Source organism: Arachis stenosperma, chromosome 1 (genome assembly GCF_014773155.1).
Source record: "Arachis stenosperma cultivar V10309 chromosome 1, arast.V10309.gnm1.PFL2, whole genome shotgun sequence".
NCBI classification, from domain to species: Eukaryota; Viridiplantae; Streptophyta; class Magnoliopsida; order Fabales; family Fabaceae; genus Arachis; species Arachis stenosperma.
Window position 1 is genome coordinate 128985869 of NC_080377.1, and position 19915 is coordinate 129005783.

At 32.8% G+C, this 19915-nt stretch overlaps 1 protein-coding gene across 1 annotated transcript; it reads left to right on the forward strand.

The window, feature by feature from the left end:
* The first annotated feature begins 399 nt into the window (after positions 1 to 399).
* LOC130937788 (glyoxylase I 4-like) lies at positions 400 to 1276 on the forward strand. Its single transcript, XM_057867105.1, has 3 exons — positions 400 to 597; positions 682 to 787; positions 940 to 1276. The coding sequence occupies exons 1-3, from the start codon at positions 440 to 442 to the stop codon at positions 1186 to 1188; spliced, it is 513 nt and encodes a 170-aa protein (XP_057723088.1). The 5' UTR covers positions 400 to 439; the 3' UTR covers positions 1189 to 1276.
* Positions 1277 to 19915: the final 18639 nt, after the last annotated feature.

A 19915-nucleotide genomic window follows, 5' to 3' on the forward strand; every position in this document is an offset into this window, starting at 1 on the left:
TCTGTATATTACATATTATATATTCTATATCTATATTAGTGTCTATGTATCATAACATGCATGTTAATTAAATTTAACTCAATTCTAAAAATTAATTTTAAAGATAATAATTATTTTATATTCATAAATCATTTAAAAATTATATTAATAAGAGAGCTAGAACTTGTAATAATCACCGTGATCATATACATAAGTCAAAGATATTAGAGGGAAGTAACGTGTCGGATGGTAGATAAGCGTTGTCCATGGTGGTCTGATTCACCAACGTCAAATCTACGTGTCACTCCAAATCCAACATTGTAAATTGTAATAAGAACAAGATCAGAAGCTTCTATAATATACTTTGATTTATTGCTATAAATAGAAGGCATGCAAAGCCGCCAATGGCACTAAGCTACATCATCACCTTTCAATAATTTCATTAACCTTTGAGATTACAATGGCCAATAACAATAACAATAATCCTCTGCAACTCAAGTCATTGAATCACATCTCCTTGCTGTGTGGATCAGTGGACAAATCTATTGATTTCTACGTCAATATTCTTGGCTTCTGCCCCATTCAGAGGCCTACTTCCTTTGACTTCAACGGTGCATGGCATGTCTCTAATTAACAACTCTCTAATGCAAAGATCCTTATGATTATATATGATTTTTGATGATGATGTTTATGTATGTGTAGGTTATTCAATTATGGCATTGGCATACACCTCCTCCAATCAGAAGATCCAGAGGGCATGCCCAAGATTCTTCAGATTAATCCCAAGGACAACCACATTTCTTTCCAAGTATATACACATATATATATATATATATATATATATATATATATATATATATATATATATATATATATATATATAATTTCTATCTTGATATAAACATATATATACAAAATTAATAATGTGTATGTATATACTTATGCATTGTATTATTGTAGTGTGAAAGCATAGCAGCAGTGGAGAGAAGATTGAAGCAAATAAAGATCAAGTATGTGAAGAACATAGTAGAGGAAAATGGGATCTATGTTGATCAGCTATTCTTCCATGACCCAGATGGATGGATGATTGAGATCTGCAACTGTGACAAACTCCCTGTGGTGCCATTGTGCTCTTCTTCCTCTCCTTTCAATTGCAATATCCCAAACCACCATCTTCACCAACAAATTCTCACAATGGACCAACAGTGACAAACTTATATTAATGTTATTAATTAATGTACATACAAAAGTTATCATTTGTTAATTATGAATGTCAAAGTAAAACTTCCATCTTATCTTCTCTCTCTCTTTCTTTTCTCATAATAATTCAACTAGGAAATTGGGCTGAATGGAAACTAGAAAAATTAAACAAAACAAAATTAGAAAAGATCAGTGTTCCAATTCATAAAGCTATAACAAGCTAAGGAGATATACATATAATTCTTATCCTGATTTACATCTGACATTCAATTTAATTAATGTCAGATTGTCTCATCAGGTAACAGATAAGGTATTCATTTATGAATTCTATTAAAAAAATAATTTATTCTATTAGAAGACAAAGCTTTGAGTTTTCATTTGGAAACAGAAATCAAAGCATGGCAATAATATATATGATAAGATCAATGAATATAGTAATCCTATATTCCTATGGTTATCAACAACACTAGAACGGTGGGTTTAATTTGTCCCCTTAATTAACACAAAACAGTAGTTTTCTTTTGTCATCTGAAAGGAATTAGTGGATTAGGTTCTTGAACAATAATGAACATAAGAAGCAGTAATGAAAAATTGAAAACCAAAAATGAAAACTGTATACCTCAGCATCAGCTTCAGGTTCTTTGTGATAATCTATTAGAGAAAGGCTCAAATCAAGTAATAAGTAATAATAAGAATATTGATTAATGAAACTGAAGAAAGCAAAATTAATCCAGAAATCTTGAAGGCCAGGTCACCCCATATATATTATTTTGATGCATCAACTTACTTAGCTTGCAACTTTTGAAGGCATGAATGAACAGAGATATGGTGAAAGAGAAGAACTAGGAGCTCCCTTCAGTCCAAAAGAAGAGAGCATGGAGTTCTTGATGGACATGCTTTTGGGCTGCAAGGAACTCCCATTTCTACAACTTTCATAATTAGATCATCAATCATCTTCATATCACAAATTGAATGAGAGTGTTTTGTTGTGTGTAGGTAACAAGAAGAGGGGTAAATGAGTCCTTTTATACGATGACAACTCTACTCTCAATAGGTGTTTTACCTTGCTTCTTATTCAATTAATAATGGACCTAATTAATTTAGTTTCACTTTCACTTTAAAATTAAATTCCTTCCATCTACAAAAACAATTGAGTTATAAATGAAAATTAACTAGACTCATTTATTAACATCAAGTTACCGTTACTAGCCCACTATAGTGTCCTCATCCTTTTTGACAATGCGTGCTTTCTTGTCCCTCAAGAACCATCTAGCAAACTAGAAAAAAAAACCTTTTTTTTTTAATAATTTCGTTTTTGGTGATATTATATCTGGTTAAATTATTCTTTTGATTTTTATAATTTTTTAAATTTATAATTAAATTTATATATATATATATTTTTAATTGAGTCTCTAATACTGCTTTTAACATTGTAATTAGGTCCTTACCAATATAAAAAATGTTAAAGTTAACGAAATATTTATCCGCAAATTAAAAGTATTTATAATTAAGAATCTAATTAAATTTTTGACCAAATATTTAAAAAAAAATATTCTATTAATTTAATATTTTTGATATAAAAAAAAACTTAATTACAGAATTAAGAGTAATATATAAACGCAATTTAAAAATATATATATATATATATAAAGATATAATTATAAATATGATAAAACTATAAAAACAAGGGAATAATTAATCTTGTTATCTATCATTTACTACATGAAAGCAAGAAACAATACTTATAACATTACATAAAATTTCATTTCTCTTGTTTATTCCTCCACTTTGAGTGAGATAGTAAAGTGGGTATGCACTTATGCTTTGTCATCTATAAATTGAAATTCCTATCTTGTGGTCCCTAACTTGGCCTTCTCAGAATTTTGCTACATATATCCACTAATCTGCACAAGGATTCTCAAAATCTCCTTTAAATTTGATATCAAACTTATTAATATATTTATTTTTTCTTCTTTGTGTCCAATCAAGGAATAGGGATGGGATTGCATTCCTACCATGATTCCATTATTAAGCATGTGATAGGAACTGCATTTTGCTTTTCCAACAAAACATTTATGATCCACTTTCCTTCCTACCCTTGTTACTACTACTACTCTTTTCAATGTATTTGATTCCTCTTTAAAATTTAGCCAGTGGATAGTTTTAGCTTCTTATTTAAATTGTATCAAACTTTTGAAAGTGTCCCTTCTTTTTTGCCTCTTGTGCATAATTCTCTCTTGTCCAAGCTTTCATGGTTTTGATTCTCCCTACTCTCAACTAGGCTCTAGCCTTTGCCTTCAGCTTTTCATTATTTTTAAGGTCTTTTTCTTCCTTCATACGTAGGGTAACAGCTAACAAACAAAATGGAAAATTGTATCAATCACTACTTTCGTTGACTTATTATATATGTTAGATCAATAGCTTATTATTGAACCAAAATTTATATGTAATTGTTGTTGAAAGAATAAAAATAGTTTAACTTCATTATTTTTTAGAATCTCATCTACTATGATTGCATCTATTACAATAAGATGGATCATGGATGTATGTCAAGCACAACAACTTTGTATTTAAACATCTTATAAGCTTTTTCAAGAAGCTTTCTAATATGTTGAACGAAAGCTACTTAATAAAAGATGTGGTTCTTGAAATGGAAATTAGGTACTAACAAATTTAACAGGAAAGAAGTTTTCCACCCTAAAATGTAGGAAAGCAAGTAAAATTAGTAAAGAAAAAAATGTCGATGTTGGATCAACTTATTCCTTCTATTTTAAAATAAGTGTCTTTTTTATTTAAATTCATTAAAAAATTAATGTATTTAGATAATCGGAGACGGAGCATCACATAAAACAATGAAAGAATGGGGCAATCCCCCTCCCAGATCTGATGACACTTCCTTTATAAATTATAATTCAAGGTTGCGATAACTGAACCGGTCATTTTAATTGAAATCAAACCGTGATTGAATTTATTTGATTAAATATAGAAAAAAATTATAAAAAAAAATTTATATATAATTCTAAATATTTAAATTCAATAATTTTAAATTAATAAAATTTAAAATTTGACAATTTTATACAATAAATTAAATATAATTTATTATTAAAAGTCCATAAATAATTTCAAATATCAAAATTTATAACTAAAGAAAATCAAAACACACATAAATGATAAACACAAAATGTTCTATCACCAAAAGAAACAACATTAAACAAATAATATTTCAACTAAACAAAAATACTACTCATCAGAAATCATAATCATCATTAATTGTTTTGATGTCTCCATCATAAACATGTAATCCAAAGCCACCATCTTTTAGAAGTACCACCAAAAGAAGTATTTGAGAATTTAATTACAACATCAGGCATATCCACTTCAACTTCCATGTCTCCTCCATCTAATAAAATAAAATAAAAAAACTCAATAAAAAATCAATATTAATGACATGTATCTTTATGAAATGAAACAAAGTTTGTTATGACAGTAATTCAGAATTCAGACGATTATATCAATTCATACAGCATTCAAAATTCAGAATTATATTTAGCAAAATTTAATATAGCATTTAAAATCCAGAGTCCCAAAATTTTATCAATTATATATAGCATTCGAAATTCAGAATCCAAAATTGAACTTATATCAAATTTATATTTAGCAAAATTCAGAATTATAGAATAGCTAATTCATATAATTAATAAAATAAAAAAATTGAAAAGCAGAAGAAGAACTCTACATCAAGCCATCAATTCATATAATTAACGAAATAAAAAATTATCTGAACTTAAATCAGTAGACTAAATTTCTCACTGCAGCAACCAGCAATTCATATAGTTAATTGACAAAAAATAGAAAAATTAATTGAAAAACCCAAAAACTCACCACGACAAAGAACATAGAGGCTTAGAATTCACAGCGGCAGAACAAATGTCCGATGACGATATTGACTGAAACAGATGACCAGGACGACGAGATGACGCCGACACTAGAAGCTTCAGAGTTCAGCGACAATGCCACTGACAGTAGCTTCGATCTGCGAGGTGAGTTTCTTCTGTCTATTGGAGTTCCTTCTGCACACTGACAGCAGTTTTGATCTGGCGTTAATTGTAGTAGTGACGGTGGAATTTGTTGAAGAAAGTTGGAAGAGAAAATTAGGATTGAGGAGGTGTGGTGAGTGCTCTTTGAAAATGAGTTGAGTGGGCCAATCATCTATGTAAGTTTTTTTTTTACGTCAAAATGATGCCGTTTTGGTGGATTTTGGAAACCGTAACATTAAAAAGTCCGGTCGATTCGGCTGGTTAGGCAGTTAACTATCGATTCGACCAATTTTTTTACCAATTTTTTGCAGGACAGTTTTGAAATGGACAGGACCAATCAGATGACCAATTTTCGATTAATCCAATTAAACCAGTCCATCCGGTCCGATTTTCAAAAACTTTAATTATAAATAACTTTTAATTTAGTTCTCTAAAATATTTATTTTAGTCTTTTTTTTATACTACGAAATTATTTTTTTGTCACTTCTTAAAATATAGTCTAGTTCCACTCTTGTAATAATGGTAGGAGTAAAGTATTGTTTTTGTTCCCAACGTTTGGGGTAAGTTTTAAAGTTATCCCTAACGTTTGAATCGTCCTATTTAAGTCCTTAACGTTTCAAAATTGATTCAATATTGTCCTGCTGTTAGGAATCTATTAACAGAATTGACAGTGGGACAAAATTGAGACGATTTTGAAACGTTAGGAACTTAAATAGGGCGAACACATTGGGGACAAAAATGATACATAGAAATAAATTTTAATTTTATCTTTCAATAATATCAATTTTTTACGGTACATAATTATTCCATTATTTTTTAATTACATCTAAGTAAATTACACTTAATCACATTAATTTTATTCTAAATAAATTATTTTTTTATAACTTTATTTTTAAAAATTTTTACTCATCATAAAATATTTGTAGAATGACTAGTACATAAACTTGTGGGAAAAAAATGATATATATACAATAAAATAATGTGATTCTAGTCATTTAACAAATATTTCATGATGAGTAAAATTCTTTAAGAGTAAAATTATAAAAAAATAAATTTATTTAGAATCAAAGTAATGTGATTAAGTGTAATTTACTTAAATGTGATTAAAAAATAATTGAATAACTATGTATAGTAAAAGATTGATATTAGTGAAGGATAAAATTAAAATTTATTTCTATGTATCATTTTTGTCCCCAACGATTTTGTCCTATTTAAATTCCTAACATTTCAAAATCGTCTCAATTTTGTCCACCGTCAATTCCATTAACAGATTCCTAATGGCAGGACAACATTGAGTCAATTTTGAAATGTTAGGGATTTAAATAGGACGATTCAAACGTTAGAGACAATTTTGAGACTTACCCCAAACGTTGAGGACAAAAACAATACTTAATTCTCATGGTACTAAAATATAAAAGAGACATTTATTTTAGAGTAAAGTATCGTTTTTGTCCCTAACGTTTATGGTAAGTCCCAAAGTTGTCCCTAACGTTTCAATCATCCTATTTAAGTCCCTAATGTTTCAAAACTGATTCAATGTTGTCCTGCCGTTAGGAATCCGTTAACAGAATTGACGGCGGGACAAAATTGAGACGATTTTGAAACGTTAGGGACTTAAATAGGATAAAAATGTTGGGGACAAAAATGATATATAGAAATAAATTTTAATTTTATCCTTCAATAATATCAATTTTTTACTATACATAGTATTCAATTATTTTTTAATCACATCTAAATAAATTACACTTAATCATATTACTTTCATTTTAAATAAATTAATTTTTTTATAATTTTACTCTTAAAGATTTTTAGTTATCATGAAATGTTTGTAGAATAACTAGTATATAAACTTGCAATATATATATATAAATTATACCTTTTGTCTATAATGTATCAAAATTCTTTAAAATTATAAAAAATAAATTTATTTAAAATAAAAGTAATGTGATTAAGTGTAATTTATTTAGATGTAATTAAAAAATAATTGAATACTATGTACAGTAAAAAATTAATATTATTGAAAAATAAAATAAAAATAAAATTTATTTTTATGTATCATTTTTGTTCCTAACGTTTTCGTCCTATTTAAGTTCCTAACGTTTCAAAATCGTCTCAATTTTGTCCTGCCGTCAATTCTGTTAACGGATCCCTAACGGCAGGACAACATTGAGTCAATTTTGAAACGTTAGGGACTTAAATAGGACGATTGAAATGTTAGGGACAATTTTGAGACTTACCCCAAACGTCGGGGACAAAAATGATACTTTACTCTTTATTTTAAAAATGATCATTCACATGAAGTTTATTTTATATAAAGATAATAAATAAAAATTATTAAATAATTGATCATATTTAATTAAATTATCATCTAATAATTTTTAATTATTATTTTTATATAAAGATAATTTCATGTTTGTAGTTGTCTATCTTGAAACAGAGGGAATATAAATTTTTCATAATAAAAGGTAGTATAAATATAAAGAGGTGTGTTATTAATGTAAAAAATTCTGTAGACTTAATTTAAGTGTGAAATTTATATATTATTCAATAATAAATAAGTAAATATAATATTACTCATCATATAAATACACATACAAGTTTTTAAATTTAAATTCAAGCAAAATAACCCCGCTAGAGAATAAGTGGAGTCAGATTTATGAGAAGCCACAAGATATCTTAATCTGCAATTTCTCTCAACAATTTTTCCATTGATTATATTTGCCACTTTATTTTATGACTTCTCAACTAAATATTCTTGTAGGCTTTAACCCATCACAAAGCCGATATAGCAAGCAAGCAATTAATGAAACAGAGTGAGAATTGCTTAAAATCCTTTTCAGTAAGACTTTGCCATATCAATTGGACTGCAAGCTATTTGCTTATTATTATAAGTATATAGTCTCTTCATTCCATTCATAGTATTTAGATATATAGTTAAAAGAATGGATAAAAAAGTGAAAATGAACATTATACAAAATAGAGGGACCATGATGATTTATTGAAATATATGTATGTGACTAGAAAAATCATACAATTTATTTACAAAACAAAAAAGAAAAGAAGAGTTTATTGAGTAAAGTTTGATGCAGTATATTTGAATTTATAGCCAATGAAAAGCTACTAGGTACGTTTTTACCTCTAAGTTGAGCCTTATTTTTCATTATTAGTAAAGCTTGAAGTGACGAAACGTGTTTTATAGAAACTGCAACGGAAAATGGAAAAAGACAGGAATTGGAACAGAGAAGGACCACAATTCATCATGGGAAAATTGTGTGTGGAAACTGTAACTCTGTAAGGAGATTAGAATCTTGGTCTGAAACTATGTCCCTGCTGGCACATTTACAACCAATGTACCACAGAAATAATGAGAGCTTCTGCATGCACATTTTTGCAAACTTTTTTTTAATATTGAATTATTAGGAGTGAATTTTTTTTAAAAATAACTCAAATTATGTGTTATATTATATACTATTCTAAGCCTTTAATTTATAAAATGTCAGCCTTTTCATAATTAATTATTTTTATTTTTTCAATTGCCTTTTATAATTAAAAAATATTTTTACTACACTTTTATATAATTAAAAAATATTTTTACTATAAAATTTTAATGATATTTTATCATTTTATATCCATAATAATATAACAGTGTAAAACATTAAAATAATAAATTATTTTTGTATTTCACATTAAAATTATTCGTATATAAAGAAATTAGTCTATTTTTGCATTAATATCTTAATTATTATATAAAATAATTTATTCCAATAAATGGAATTATTTATTATTATTTTTGTACAAAGAGAATTTTATATAATAATATTCTAATTATTATTACAGTGCACGGCTCTTTAAATATTCTATTTTTAACACTATATTTATTTTTGAGAACAGGACAAAACAAGATATTAAGAACAAAATATAAAAAATAGAGACATAAAATTTAGTATTCTTATATTCTGTTTAGTGATAAAGTAAAACAAATTATGAAAATAAAATTTATCCTCACTTTTTTTTAATTCAAAAGTTTTGAGACGAAAAATATAATAATAACAAGTATAATTATAAAAAATTAACGAGAATAATAAAAGAAAAAAATGAAAAATAAGTTGTGTCTCTTGTTAGTGTCTCTGTGTCCTTCTTGTCAGGATAGACACAAAATACACTAATTTAATGTTTTTGGATACAATGTCTTTGTTTATGTCTCATCTGTCAAACATGATTTTGTATTTCAATATCTTTGTTTCAATATCCCATCTATGTAAACAAACGCAGCTTAACATCTGTAAATTAAAGTGTGAAATTGATTGGATTGGTTTAATGATTAACTTATTAGTCTGTTTAAATAAGCGTTATGAGTTCACTAATCTATTTAAATAAGTGTTAGAAATTCGAATCATATCAGACTAAGAGATACCATGGGACAAAGTGTGAAAATAAAACTCAAATGTATTTTGGCTTATTTCTCTTATCTATTATAGAAGGCTGTAAATCAAGGGAATTTAAAATTAACATATTAATTGAAAATTCATGTTAATTTTATATTATATTTATCACTTCCTGTAATTTTATTTTGATTTGTTGTTATAATTCGGTTGTAACTAATTTATAATTCAGGTATCATACTAAAAGTAATAACGTTATACATCGATTACATAAGAATGATTCCTTATTAATAATGATGTATTTGGAAATTTTATATTCGACCAATAACTATAATTTTATGTCACTTATAAGGTGTACAGGTTATACCACTTATAAGAAAGTGTATAGGAGGTTTTTCGTATGGATTGAGTTAGAGATCGGCAATTTGCGGATTTTGATGATGGCGCAATTCGAATTCTAAAGTAGTAGGGATGGTATTTATAAAGACACTCTAAAATTTAAATCAAAATGGATTTAAGAGATGTGTGTGTGAGGAATGAGTGAGTATTTAAGGGGATTTCTAACTCCTCTTTATATAGTTTGTGGTAGTTATTTTATCTTATTTTTGTTTAGCTAAGATAAGGGATGAATTTGAATTTGAATATTGGGTCAGAATATTAGAAGTTATTGATCCGTCTTTGGGATGTGAAGATGGCCCAATTTTGAGATTGTCGGGTTCAGTGACCATTCCGAGGAAGAACCTGGAGATCGAGTTTGGAACAGTTGCCCCCGAAATATGAGAGCATGCTTGCTTGGTCTCAATGCTGAGTTGTTGGAGAGCCCAGTTTTTCGTAGTTCGGGAGACTGTGAGGGGCCTAGAAAGAACGTGACGTCATCCTGCGCTAACTGGCAAAATGTTAGTGAGTTTCGCTTTCCATGAGTTAGAAAGTCATTAGCTTAGACCTTAATGCTGCTTACAAGTTTGGTTTTTTTATTATCGGGATGCCGTGAGGGATCTTGAAAGGGTGTGGCATTATCTTGCGCCGATTGGCAGAATGTTGGTGAGTTCGGCTTTTTGCGAGTTGGAAGACAGTCAGCTTATGCTTGTTTTATGTGGTCATTTTGGGCCGTTATTGTGAACTTATTTTAGGCCTCTTGGTAGACCAGTTTTTATACTTTTCTTATTCAACTTATTTGGATATCTATTTTGTTGGCCTCAGAGGTAATCGGTTTCTGAGGGTAACCGTTTAACTTATTTGGATATTCGCTTTGTTGGCTTCGCGGGTGATCGATTCCCGGGTCACCATTTTTTGTTAATTGGATATTCTTTTTGTTATTTGGATATCTGTTCTGTTGGCTTCAGGGGTGATCGATACCTGGTTAGCCATTTACTTTTTTGGATATCCGCTTTGTTGGCCTTGGGATGATTGACCCCTAGGTCGCCCTTTTTTTGTTATTTGGATGTCCATTTTGTTATTTGGATATCCATTTTGCTGGCCTCAGGGTGATAGATTCTCGAATAGCCGTTTACTTATTTGGATATCCGTTTTGTTGACCTCGGGGTGATCGATCACCGAGTCACCGTTTATTTGTTATTTGGATATCATTTTGTTGGTCTCGAGGTGATCGATTTTCGGGTAGCCATTACTTATTTGGATATCTATTTTGTTATTTGGATATCTGTTTTGTTAGCCTCATGGTGATCGATCTCTGGGGGTAGCCGTTTAACAAATTTGGATATCCCCTTTGTTGGTTTCGCAGGTGATCGATCCCTGAGTCACTGTATTTTGTTATTTGGATATCCGTTCTGTTGCCCTCGGGGTGATCGATCCCCGGATAGTCGTTTAACTTATATGAATATTCGTTTTGTTATTTAGATATTTGTTCTGTTGGTTTTGAAGGTGATCGATTCCAAAGTAGCCGTTTACTTATTTGGACATCTGTTTTATTGGCCTCGGGGTGATCGATTCCCGGGTCGTCGTTTTTTTTATTTGGATATCCACTTTTTTATTTGGATATCCGCTTTGTTGGCCTCAGGGAGATCGATTTTCGGGTAGTTGTTTACTTATTTGGATATCCGTTTTGTTGGCCTCGGGGTGATCGATTTCTGGATCACCGTTTTTTGTTATTTGGATATCCGTTTTGTTGGCCTCGAGGTGATCGATTTTCGAGTAGCCGTTTACTTATTTGGATATTCATTTTGTTATTTAGATATCCGTTTTGTTGGCCTTTAGGTGATCGATTCCCGGGTAGCTGTGTACCTATTGGGATATCCATTTTGTTATTTGGATATCCATTTTGTTGGCCTCGGGGATGATCAGTCTCCAGAGTGGCCGTTTTGTTATACCGTTTGTTGTGTTGGTATGAACGTAAAAGAGAAAAGAATGTTTTCTGAATTGATAACTTGCTTTATTAAAACTTGAATAAGTTAGGGCTTGGTTAAAACCTCATGTTGTTTTTGGGTAGGAAAGAGTGCCCTTAAAACAAAGTAGAAAGAACATAAAATAAAAAAGAAAAGAAAGTTTACCAACTTGGTTGGGTCCTTCCCAATTGGGGGTTAGCTTTCCCTCCCCGGGAGGCGGGCCGATGTCATTACTTTAGGGATTCTTTAGTTGGTGGATTGTTTTGTGCGGCGATGTTGCCGTGGTACCATTTATTGGCTACTACGACCTGACTTACCTCTCATTGTTTATGTACTCCTGTGCCACGATCTGAATTTCGTGCATCGTCCATATCGATTTTGTTTATGCGGTGCTTCCTGAAGTCCTTGTTCATTAGTCCGTTGGTTAGGCAAAGACTGGCCGCGGACTCTGTGAGTCGATTGATTGTCAAGAACTTGTCGTTGAACTTGTCAAGGTATTTTCTTGTGGGTTCGTCTTGTCTTTGTGTGATTATGAGTATGTGATAAACCCCATTTGTAGGGTTTATCTTATGCTTCATTTAAGGGATTTTATGACCTTTTACCCACATTTATTCAATGAAATAGCATGGTTTTATAACTTCTCCTTTAATTGTGCTTAAGAGTGAAAACATGCTTTTTAGGTCTTAAAATAAATAAATTCAATTCACCTTGATTCCATTAGATGCCTTGATATGTTTGTTAAGTGACTTAAGGTTTAGGAGGCAAAGATTGGACCAAGGGAATGAAGGAAAAACATGTAGAAATGGAGAACTCATGGAGAAATAAAGGAAACGCAAAAGCTGTCAAGCCGACCTCTTCGCACTTAATCGACCATAACTTGAGCTACAGAGGTTCAAATGATGCGATTCCAGTTGGGTTAGAAAGCTAACATCCGGGGCTTCGAAACGATATAAGATTTTCCATAGTTACATTGTGCATAGAGGCGCGCACGCGCACGGTACGCAGACGCACCGATGGTGGCACATGACCCACTTAATGCAACATGTGGCCAGCGATTTTAGAAGCCTTGTGGGCCCAATCCAACTCATTTCTGATGCTATTTAAGCCAAGGATTGAAGAGAAATCAAAAAACTTTTTACCATTAGTTTAGTTTAGTAGTTAGAGTTAGTTTCTAGAGAGAGAAGCTCTCTCTTCTCTCTAGAATTAGGATTAGAATTAGGTTTAGTTCTTAGATCTAGGTTTTAATCTTTGCTTTCTTCTACTTCTACACCTCAATTCCTTGTAGTTACATTCATTCTTCTTCCATTCTTTTGTTGTAATCTCTCTTATGTTGTTCTTGTATTTTATTATAGATCTAGTATTGTTCCTTCTACTCTCTTTCAATTCAATAAAGGTAATTCATAATCAATGTGTTTCTTTTAATTGTTGTTGTTAATTCTTTGCAATAATTGCTGTTAGATTTCATTCTTGTTGTCAATTTACTATGCTTTTCTTGTGTGCCTTCCAAGTGTTTGATGAAATGCTTGGTTGGATTTTAGTGTAGGTTTTTGTTCCTCTTGGCTTTGGTTGAGTAATTAGTGACTCTTGAGTTATCTAATTCCTTTGTTGATTGATAATTAGAAGTTGCTAATTGATTTGAATGCCTCTAAAGCTAGTCTTTCCTTTAGGAGTTGATTAGGACTTGAGGAATCAAATTGATTCATCCACTTGATTTTCCTCCATGGTTAGAGGTTAACTAAGTGGGAGCAATGAACAATTTGTGATCACAATTGAGGAGGATAACTAGGATAGGACTTCTAGTTCTCATATCTTGCCAAGAGTTTTGTTAGTTGTTAGTTTATTTTCTTTGCCATTTATATTTCTTGTCTAAAATCTTAAAAACCCCAAAATATCTCATAACCAATAACAAGACACTTTATTACAATTCCTAGGGAGAACGACCCGAGGTTTGAATACTTCGGTTTATTAATTTTAGGGGTTTGCTTTAGTGACAAACAACTTTTTGTATGAAAGGATTAGTGATTGGTTTAGAAACTATACTTGCAACGAGAATTTATTTGTGAATTCTAAACCGTCAAAAATCCAATCATCAAAATGGCGCCGTTGCCGGGGAATTGCAATGGTGTTATGTTATTGGTTATTGTATATATGTGAATATTGTGAATATGTTTGCTTTTTGCTTCTTTGTTAGTTTTTAGTTTGTTCTCTTTATTTGTTACTATATTTTTTGTTTTTATCTTCTCTTTCCATTATGAATTCTCATTTTGGCTATGAGTGTGATTACAACTATGTTGTAGGAAGTAGAGATTACAATGAAGAAATGTATCAAGGATGGGATAACAAAAGGTGGGAGGAGCCATATACATATGATCAATCTTCATGGCAACAACCTCCACCAATGCACTATGAAGAAGAGCCATTCTATGATGCATATCAATCCAATGGCTATGGTGAATCTCCTTGTGATTTTCAAGAACCACCACCATATGCCTATGAATCATATCCTCAACATAGCCCTCAACCACACTCACAAGCCCATTTTCACCAACCACCTTCATATGACCCTAACCCATATCCATCCTACCAACAACCATATGAGCCATATGAACCACACATAGAGCTACCACCATTCCAACATCAATCTTTTCAAGAGCCACCTCTTCCATATTATTAGCAAGATGAACCACCTCCAATATATAAAAATTTTCAACCACAAGATGAATACTACTTTCCACCACAACCTCCCATGGAAGAATACTCATATCCATTGATCCAAGAGCCACATGATCCTAATCATATAATCCAAGAGGAACAAGAGTCAAGGGATCATCTCAAAGAAGCATTGGATCAATTTCAAGCAACCATGGAGTGTGTTGTGCAACAAGTGGAAAGAATGGAAAACATTGAATCACCACAACTCTACCAAGAAGAACCACCTTCCTACTATGAACCCTCCCCCCAATTTGATGAACCCTTCCACCCACCCCAATCTCTAATGGATGAAACCCTTGGTGTTCTTGTTCAAGGGCAAGAAGAGATGAAAAGGGATGTGCAAAATTTCATGGCCGCCTTGGATGCGGTAACAAATCAATTAGCCTCCCAATGCTTGAACACTCAAGGAACTCCCATGGCTACATGTGGAGAATCAAATGAAGAACATAGTATGAAGGAGAGATTGGAAACTCCTGTGGAAAATGAAGGAAGTTGCTTTGTATTGGAACAATTGGAGGAAGCTTTAATTGTTGAAAACAAGGAAGAAGTGGTAGAAGACTTAGGAGATGCGGAGCCTCCATGGGAACATAGAGTTGAAGAAAACCCCTCCAAGATGATTGAAATTGATGCTAGGGAGGAAAGTGCACACCTTCCAAGGCATATTCCATATGAAGACTTGGATGGGATAGAGAAAGAATTGAGTTCCCTTGGTGATGAAGATCAAGCATCAAGTCTTAGTGGTGAAGAATCCTTTGAGCATAAAGAACCTTTTCCGGTTGGATTTGAAAGCGTTGAGGAGGTAAATTTTTCTCACCCTCCCTATTATGATTTGAGTAAAGGAAAAGGTTTAGATAAAATTGTTGAACAAAGGATTGAGATTAAGAGATCTTGTGAAGAGGTGGAAGTCCCTAGAAATGGAAGAACGAGGGTTGGTTATGCTTTGTCAAGATCTTTGGAAGCATCTTTGCCTAGGTTGCCATCTACACCTTCATTTGAGTGGGTGAAATTCATTTCTATTAGTTTTATTATCCCACTTGAATATGGTTTTCTTGAAACGGATGGCCAACTTAGGAAAGTTTGTGGGATGAAGCGTAAGCGGAAAAGGTTTTGTGGTGGGCGTTGCAAATCAAGGCTCATTATAGTTGATGCATCAAACATGAGATATAAAGGTTGGAGTAGTGCTCAAATAGATGGGTCTAAGAGGATTGTTGGCCATTATATAGAGAATTCACCTTACTTACCACCCGGATGGACTAATAATTATGATCAACTTCAAGACGGGTGTGAAAATAAAGTGTGGGATCCCGGATTAGAAAAAGAGGATCAACTTTGGGAGCCCCAAGCTTGTGAAGAACTCCATCAACACTTGGCTCTATCCATGAGAAATCTTGGGGCACAATGGAGAACCAAGCATTGGTGGGAGTTCCAAGATGAGTACAAGCACAAGCCACCTTAATGAGGAGCTCCCCATAAGTCCAACTTAAGGACAATAAACAAAAGTGCTAGGTGGAAGACACCCCACCATGGTAAAATCCTTTCATTTTCTCTTTTGTACATATTGGTAGAACTAGTTTAATTTCATGTTTAGATTAGTTGGTTGAGTTTAATTAGTATTTTAACATGTTAAATAAGGTTTTAGGGTGTTTTGGTAGTAGCTTGGAGGTTTGGAATGCTTGGATTGGTGTAAGAACTTAGAAAAATATTTTTTGAAAAACAGAACACCATCCACGCATTCGCGCACATGACGCGTACGCGCACCTGAGCATTTTTCGACCACCCACGCGGACGCGCACTGTACGCGTACGCGTGGATGCGAAAAATTCGACCCCAGCCAAAAAACCCGAGAGTCAGGCCTGCACTGTGCGAACATTGGGCCTAGGGCACAAGTCTATGCACGCGTGCGCGCACCTGGCGCGTACGTGCACATGATCTTAAATTCGTAATGCACGCGCACGCACACTGTGCGCGTGCGCGTCGATTGCACAATCTGCACCCCCGGTACTTTTACCCGAGAGTTGTGCCAGACTTGGGCCGACACTATGCCTCCGGCCTAACTCGACGCACGCGTGCGCGCACCTGGCGCGTACGCGCCCTTCAACCAATTTGCCCATTAACGCGTAAACGTGCATGACGCACACGCGTCGGCAAAAAAAAAAAAGAGTTTTTTTCTCATCTTCCATTTTCTTTTGTTCATTACATTCGCATACTTCTACTCTTTCCATTTTCATTTTGTTTCTATAGCATGTTTTCAGTTTTTTTTCTAAGTGTCATTTCAATAATGGTGTTGAATTCTTATACTCAATTATTGAGACTCTCTTGCTTTATCTTCGTGCTTTGTGACCTGTTTAACATTAATTGAAATGTTTTGTTCCACACACAAGGTAGTGCTTTAGTCCTTCCTAACTCATTATCCTTTGATTTTGTGCTTCATCATCATTGAGTTAGGTTGGGACCATATGCCCTCATACTTATCACTAATCTTGTTTGTGTCAATTCTTATTTGTTCTTGATGCTCAATATGTTTTTCATGCTTTAACTTTACTCTTGAATCAAGTATTAGTTAATATGCCATAAGCTTATATTGTTTTCTCACCTACATGCGTAGCTAACATGTCGTGAGAACCTTACTCTTATTTGGCATTAGCCCAGGCCTACGTTCTACTTGTTTTGATATCTTTGTTGTAGGCCTAATTGTCGTTCTTCTTTCCTCCCCTTTTAGGTTGGCCACCAAGAAGGGAGAAATGAATACCTTTAAATGGGGCAACAAACAAGTCATCCGCACTACCATTTGAGGAGCTCATCAATTGTAGCAACCCATCCACTCTGCTCTTCTTTGCGTGCACCGAGGACAGTGCAATCTTCAAGTGTGGGGAGGTCGTTCGACCGATCTCCATGGGTAACAATTTTCTTTTTCAACACCAATGTTAGTTAGTTATTGCATTTGCATGATAGGTTGCATGTTAGATAGAATTTGTACATATTTTACTACCTTCTTCTTATTAGGACTACTTGGTTAGGGTGATGATTTCTTTCCCAAAAAACCGTTTTAGGGCACCCTACCAATTTGAAAATTTTTTGTTGAACTTGCTTGAAAGAATGTATTTTGGAACATGGTTTTTGAGCTAAGAACACAAGCAAGTGAGATTTGAGCCTAATGATGTGGTTACATCTTATAACCACTTATTTTTCCTTCTTGTGTGCATTATTCTCTTCCTATGATTGTAATCTTCGATTTGTTTGATTCTTTATGTCCATTATTTTGTGTATTCATGCATTTATATGATTGAGACCATCATTTCATTAGCTCACTTACCCAAATGGCCTTACCTTTTATCTTCCTTTGTTAGCCAACTTTGAGCCTACGCTTAACCCACTTATTCTTATTTTAGCACATTACAAGCCTTAAAGCGGAAAACAATGAATGTCCTTTATTTGGATCTTTGATTGGCTTAGGCTAGTGAGTGTGAGTGTCATCCAAGAGTGGGAAAATTTTGGGACATTGGTTGGGATAAAAGGGTGTTTGTGTTTTGTATTTTTATATTGGAGAATTGGTACATACTCATGTATTGATTAAATGTATAGACCTTATGCATTGATGTTCTTGTGTATAGTTTGAAAGAAAAAGAAAAAAATGGAAAGAAAAAGAAATAAAAGTGAAAAAGAAAAAAAGAAAAGAAAAGAAAAAAATGTATATAGAAAAAGAAAAAAAAAGAAGAGCAATAAAAGGGACAAAATTTCCCAAAGTGAAGCTCAATAAGAATCAATGCATAAGTGTTGTGAAATGAAAAGAAAATGCATGAGTATGTGAAAAAGTGAGGAATGGGTAGTTAGATTAGTACTTAATTGTATTAGGTCATTATATAGGTTATGTGGGAAAGTCTAGGTTAATCAAAGATTCAAACCCTAGTCCACTAGCCAAATATGACCCTACCTTAACCCTAGCCCCATTACAACCTAAAGAAAAGACCTCATGATACATGTATGCATGCATTGAATAATTGTTGATTATTAGATGAAAAAAACAAATCTTGGAAAGCATGATTAGGGGAGAGTTGAGTGAATCAACCCCAAACACCGAGTGACTAGAGTGCAAACACTTCCGGTGAGGGTTTGATGCTCAATTCCTTGATTCCCGGCTTTCACGAGCGTTCCTCTTGCAAATCTATGTGAACTTCATGTTTATACTTCAATTGGTAGGACTCATGAATCGTTATATGATCTTAAGCCCTACTTGTGCATGTATGTCTTGGAGATTGATTTATTTTAACCAAGTAGGTAGAATCATTTTGTATCTAGTTGCATTCATGTAGATAGGATGCATATAGATAGGTTACATTGAATAAATGTTGATGCCCTTTGCTTTCTCTTGGCTTAAGCATGAGGACATGCTTGGTTTAAGTGTGGGGAGGTTGATAAACCCCATTTGTAGGGTTTATCTTATGCTTCATTTAAGGGATTTTATGACCTTTTACCCACATTTATTCAATGAAATAGCATGGTTTTATAACTTCTCCTTTAATTGTGCTTAAGAGTGAAAACATGCTTTTTAGGTCTTAAAATAAATAAATTCAATTCACCTTGATTCCATTAGATGCCTTGATATGTTTGTTAAGTGACTTAAGGTTTAGGAGGCAAAGATTGGACCAAGGGAATGAAGGAAAAGCATGTAGAAATGGAGAACTCATGGAGAAATAAAGGAAACGCAAAAGCTGTCAAGCCGACCTCTTCGCACTTAATCGACCATAACTTGAGCTACCGAGGTTCAACTGATGCGGTTCCAGTTGGGTTAGAAAGCTAACATCCGGGGCTTCGAAACGATATAAGATTTGCCATAGTTTCATTGCGCATAGGGGCGCGCACGCGCACAGTACGCGGATGCGCCGATGGTGGCACATGACCCACTTAATGCAACATGTGGCTAGCGATTTTAGAAGCCTTGTGGGCCCAATCCAACTCATTTCTGATGCTATTTAAGCCAAGGATTGAAGAGGAATCAAAAAACTTTTTACTATTAGTTTAGTTTAGTAGTTAGAGTTAGTTTCTAGAGAGAGAAGCTCTCTTCTCTCTAGAATTAGGATTAGAATTAGGTTTAGTTCTTAGATCTAGGTTTTAATCTTTGCTTTCTTCTACTTCTACACCTCAATTCCTTGTAGTTACATTCATTCTTCTTCCATTCTTTTGTTGTAATCTCTCTTATGTTGTTCTTGTATTTTGTTATAGATCTAGTATTGTTCCTTCTACTCTCTTTCAATTCAATAAAGGT